Raw genomic sequence first — 6,067 nt, forward strand, 5'->3', positions numbered from 1 at the left:
TTGGCCCTAGTAATGAAAACCACGATAAACCTTTTTTTCGTAGAGAGTTAATTTGATGGTTTATTCTTAAAAACTGAAGCCAAATTTGAATAAAACTTTAGGGAATAAAACAGTTGCCGTTGAATCTTACAATTGTTTTCAATTTACAAATATCATTATAAACCACAAGAGAAACTAACTGGTTACATTTTGAAATGATTTTTGGGGTGGAACAAAGAATTGACTAGAGTGGGATTCGAACCAACGACCTCCGGATAAACGTGCCGGCGCTCTACCAACTGAGCTATCTAGCCCTATATTGGCGGTGTCCCTATTACAATTTGTCAATATCTTTGTTTGGGGGTGGTAGTCAGAAGCCACACAACCGTTAACTGCCGTGTAGCCAGGGACCACACCCAATTTACGATACAACCTGGGAAGCGGCAGCCAGGGGATCACCTTAATGGGATGCGACTTTTTGTTTCAGATATCAATATAAACCACAAGGGAAACTGACTGGGTAAATTTTGAAATGATTATTGGGGTTGAGTAAAGAATTGACAATTCTTTGTTCAACCCCCAAAACCGATTTACAAATAACTACATTTTACGCTTAATGATTTGACGTTTAGAGTAAAAGAGAAGATACCATACTCTATTTACTTCCCAAAACAGAGTAAACAGCCATTAGTTTCAGTATTATTGTTTTAAAATCAAAACAAAGATATTAAAATAAATCCTCTTAATCGCCGATTGAATGATTTAGATTGAATAGTAAGGCAAAAAAAAAAGCAATTTACAAGCTCTTGATATTAGAATAGAGTTACCATGCTGAGTCAAGCAAGTTTTCCGTTTATTACAAAAGAATAGCTGATAATAGATAGCATTATGTTATATTCTACCCAACATTATTTACTGTATATTGGGAGAGTTGCGACAATTTGCGATTAGAAGCAATTTTGTTCCTAAGAAACGTATGGGCGAACACGGGGTGCCAGACTTGTCTGCGCAGCCATTGGGTTGTGCCGCACTTGGAGACAACATGGGGTCCAGCAACCACGTGACCAAAGAAAACTGGTCCCTCCATGTCGCAACTCTCTCAATACACACCTCTGGCCTCTGTATCCAAACATTTGAAAAATATCGATATTTCGAAGACGGATATCAGCAGTTAAATCAATTGTTATGTATTCACTTATCAAGTAAAGAATGTTGTATTATTTTTTAAACATGGCGTGATTATAATATTAAGGCAATCCGACGTGAAGCATAAAAGCAATAGAAAGGCAATTACCTATGGTTTTATTTTAAAAGATGTCAATGATTCAAAGTAAGTTAATAGTTGGCGGATAGCAACCTTATTAAGATAATTTTGATTAATTATTTTCTCTTTTCTCACAGAACTCTTTTCAGAAATGTGATACAAACTTGACGCTATGCCAATATTTGGATCTAGGATCCCTACAACCTTGTTAGTATCTGGTATCAATGTTTCGGTTTGCTGTCAACAATCTACAAGTGATTTATCAGAATTATTGGTTACGGTTCTGACTGGAGCCGTTGTCTTATCATAGTACGGTATTTACATGTTACATGAGAGCTACTAAACATTAACCACTACGCATAGCTCTACATTCTTCTCATAGTACGGTATTGACATGTTACATGAGAGCTGCTAATCATTAACCACTACGCATAGCTCTACATTCTTCTCATAGTACGGTATTTACATGTTACATGAGAGCTACTCAACATTAACCACTACGCATAGCTCTACATTCTTCTCATAGTACCGTATTTACATGTTACATGAGAGCTACTAAACATTAACCACTACGCATAGCTCTACATTCTTCTCATAGTACGGTATTTAACCATTAACCACTACGCATAGCTCTACATTCTTCTCATAGTACGGTATGTACATGTTACATGAGAGCTGCTAATCATTAACCACTACGCATAGCTCTACATTCTTCTCATAGTACGGTATTTACATGTTACATGAGAGCTACTCAACATTAACCACTACGCAATGCTCTACATTCTTTTCATAGTACGGTATTTACATGTTACATGAGAGCTGCTAAACATTAACCACTACGCATAGCCCTACCTTTATTTGTAATCTAGGTGGCTGCTCATAAAATACAAAAACATGGAGTCTTAAAACCACGTTTGCCTAGCTGGATAACTGAACAAGGAGCTTGGAGTTTCCTCTGACCGGTCTCTGGCTGTGATGTACCTCATAATAATTGTCATTTTTATAATAATAGATCGATTGCGCTACCAATGTATACATGTGATCACGTGACCTAAGATGGGTATAGAAAAAAATAATACACAGCTGCACAGTAAAGTCATGGGAAGACTCGTACTGATAATCGGCTGTATTTTCGATATAACAGTTTTAACTCAAAACGAAGCCCTTTTAGGGTTAATATTGTGATATTTATTTAAATAAATGCTGCTTCATACATCCAGTTTTCTTCTACAAAAGAGGTTTCTTTTGAGAGTATGGTTAGACTACGTACCGAGGTTTGAGGGAGCTCACGCGCCGTGGATTTTGCGTTGTGCACGGCGTGAAGTCGGGCTGTGCCAAGAGAGACCGCGAAGTTGTCCGACTCTAGCTGACAGCTCCCCCTTCTTATCAAATAATTTGAAGGTGAAAATGAAGGAGTTTGCAGCCTCTTCAAGAGTTTTTGTTTTTTAAATATTGGCAGCAAAATCATTACAATGAGGGCAATGTTAAACCACACTTTCCGTGCACAAACACATGACATCGTGTGAACATTCTCGTAGAATTTCCTATATTGGTGGGCTGTGTAACCAATTATAACTGGCATTGTTCAGCCACCGGTAAATATTCTTCAGTGATTTAGAGAATAAAAGCCTTGATTGAACGAACAATTGCAACAATAATAATGTCTGTTTAACGCGAGTTGATATGCAGTACACTGTGTTTGTTGATCTGTAATACCTATCTCAGGTCACGTGACGTCTGTAGTGCAATCGGTCTATTGTTATGATTTTACATCATACCACCTTTTAGTTTGGTAAACCAGCCCAGCGGAATTTAAATCATAAGTGACTCAATGTAAAGCGAAAGTCAAACAATTTTTTATAAAGTTAATGGTGCGGTTAGAATAATAGTTGACCGTGGATTTGCTGGAATGACAGATTATTCATATTCTTGATGAGAGTGCCTTGGTTTTAGGTTAGTCGTTATTTATTATTGGATGTTGTTAATTTCCAATTGTCATCCACGATTTTGTATCGTTTTCGACCATGACGTCATCGACACTCACAGACGATGCAATACCTTGACCGAGTGCATATCAGCCACGATGAGGTCTCCGGTAGGAGTAAACGTCATGCCTAGAGGATTGAACAAGCCACGAGCTACACAGCCGATGTGCTCACCTGATGCATCGTAATGATGTATATCTTTGGTTCCAAAGCCACCGGAATGAACAGACACATAGATGTCTCCAGCATCGTCGCAGCACACACCATAAGGATTGACAGGTTTGCCGTCAATGGAGGTGCTGATATTGAACACCTCGTTTCCCATGAAATCCATACAAAATAGTTTCATCTTCTGGTAATTTATAAAAATCAGACGCTCCTTGCTGCTAACAGATAGATGGCAGTTATTACTAATATCGTCATGATGTATTGTGGAATTGATGGATCCATCCATATTATGGAGAGATATAACCTTTCTCTTACAGTCAGCCGTTGCAATACGATCTTTATTGTCCACAGCAATACCACGAAGTAGGCTCTTTGACTGCCCCTCGACTTGATTCTGTGAGGGTCTGAACTGACGAATATATCTCAGTTCTCTATCATAAACCTTTACATCATGTCCATTAGTAACCAGGAGCAGGTCATCAGAGGTCACGGTAACACCAAAAGGTTGTTTTAGTTTACCGTGCTCTGTTCCACTTTGAACACCTGTAGACTTGTAACTACCCTTTGATGTAAATGTGGATAATAGCCGCCTCAATGTATCAGTAACGACAATGTCACCATTGCTAAAACAAGCAACGTCCCTTGCACCCAAGAACTCCCCCTCACCTTCCCCACATTCACCAAACTTTGTCTTTACCTCCCACTTCTCTTCCTCTAGTATTTCACCGAGATCTGCATCAGTGACGATATCATGACCTTTGAACCCGATGAATGACTTGCTATGCTGCACTGTTTGAAACTGGAGTTCTTTGTGGAAGTCTAAGTTGTGCATAACTTTTGGCTTGAGGTCCAGCAGCTCAAAGTTATCAGCATGTTGCATTAAGTCATTGACTGAAGCTACGATCTGCTCTGCACGGCTCATCTTATCGTAATTGCTGCTCTGTATGCTCTCAAATCCCTCACCTCTTTCTTGACCGATTTGGGTGACTCTTTCTTGAAGGTGGCGAGATGCGTTTCTTATCTTAGTGATTTCCTCTTCCTCCTTAGCCACAATATCTCGAAGAGCCTGGTCAACCATGAGCTGCAAACTCTGCTGTGAGTATTTAATAGAGTCATCCACTTTTTGGAATTGCTTGCGACACTCATCAAACTTCTGCAAGGCTTCATCAACAGCTCGACGATAAGATCGAATGGAATCATTGATTTCAGAGAGATTGTGGTTGGACGCTCGGTGATCGAACACCACACAAACAGGGCATGCAAGTAAATCACACGTGTCGCAATAAAAACGCAGTTCCTGGTCAGTGTGTTTCCGGCACTTTGGTGATTCAGTTTTGTCCTTGACTTTGGGTTGCTCATTTGATGAGCCCACCGCATTAACGATTTGATGATGACTGATAGCTTTTAGCTTTGCGTGGTTTTCTAGACATGTCTTGCAATAATTCGCATCACAATCAACACACCGTGAGACGGCTTCAAGACCTTCGTCACATCCTTCGCATGTCACGACAGGAGGGTCAATGTCCTCCTTCGAACCTCCAAGATTAATGACGTCATCGATAAGCGAGCTTAAGAAAAAGCAGCTAAGAATACCTGACAATCCCCCATCTGGGATTGACGTTTCCTTTTTACACATTGGGCAAATAATAAGATCCGTCTTCGGATCCTGTTTGTCTATAAGTTCCTGAAGACATTTGAAGCAGTAGCTGTGAAGACAGTCCAGTATTTTCGGATCAGTGAACCGACTCAGGCAGATTGGGCATTCGATGTGTACATGTCTAATCTTGCAAGTGGTCTCAGTGTGTAAAGCAGCTTCGGCCATCTTGATGAGAATTGGCTCCTGTTACCTGATGAAATAAAACAAGGACGTGTTCGTTTTACAATCAGGGAGTGAACAATAATGGAGACTTTTAGACGCTAGGTGGCAGCACAATAACTGATTCGTAACAGTGTACTGGCCTCCAAGGATAAAGACAGACATTGGTCTTATAAACCCATTGATTACGTATAGGATAATGCCCGAGGTGCGCGCCATTCGTGGGTAAGAATGGCCCGAGGGCGAAGCCCGAGGGCCATTCGTACCCACGAATGGCGCGTTCACCGAGGGCATTATGCGACTTAACCCACACCTGTGACGTCATGCTATTGTTAAAATCGCTCCATTATTTCGCACGAATGGCGCGATATTGTTTAATTTAAGTCAATTGTTTGTATGTATTACGTAAGCTTGTTCACTCCAGTGAACACCACTGTATATGTGTGTGAACAATGGACGAAGACCAACATTTAGGAAATATGCTCGTTCCTTCGATAGTGGCATCATTGATCGGGAGCGAAAGTGGCAGCAGATAAGTGATTTGGTTTCTTGACTTTAAGTAAATTTATACAAGTTAGTGATAGAAACAGACTATCAGATGATGTTGTAGCCGACTTTCTCGGTCAACAAAAACCCCAAAAGGTGAAGATAAAAGAAGTGACCTACCCGCGTACAAGCCTGTAGTTTCAGATTTGTTTTTAATAAACAAATTTAAGCTACCTTTATGATCAACAATTTCAGTTGAATTCCTGTTATTTTATGATGATATTGAAAAAAGTATCTTTGCAATCTTAAATATTAGGGACTTTACTTACTTACCATGTTTGTGTATGATAAATTAAGCATTTTGAATTA

At 39.7% G+C, this 6,067-nt stretch overlaps 1 protein-coding gene across 1 annotated transcript; it reads right to left on the bottom strand.

The window, feature by feature from the left end:
* Positions 1-3,106: 3,106 nt before the first annotated feature.
* On the bottom strand, positions 3,107-5,218 carry LOC139936481 (uncharacterized). Its single transcript, XM_071931307.1, has one exon. The coding sequence runs from the start codon at positions 5,216-5,218 to the stop codon at positions 3,284-3,286; it is 1,935 nt and encodes a 644-aa protein (XP_071787408.1). The 3' UTR covers positions 3,107-3,283.
* Between the last annotated feature and the right edge of the window lie 849 nt (positions 5,219-6,067).

The sequence above is a fragment of the Asterias amurensis genome, chromosome 4 (genome assembly GCF_032118995.1).
Source record: "Asterias amurensis chromosome 4, ASM3211899v1".
Classification (NCBI taxonomy): Eukaryota; Metazoa; Echinodermata; class Asteroidea; order Forcipulatida; family Asteriidae; genus Asterias; species Asterias amurensis.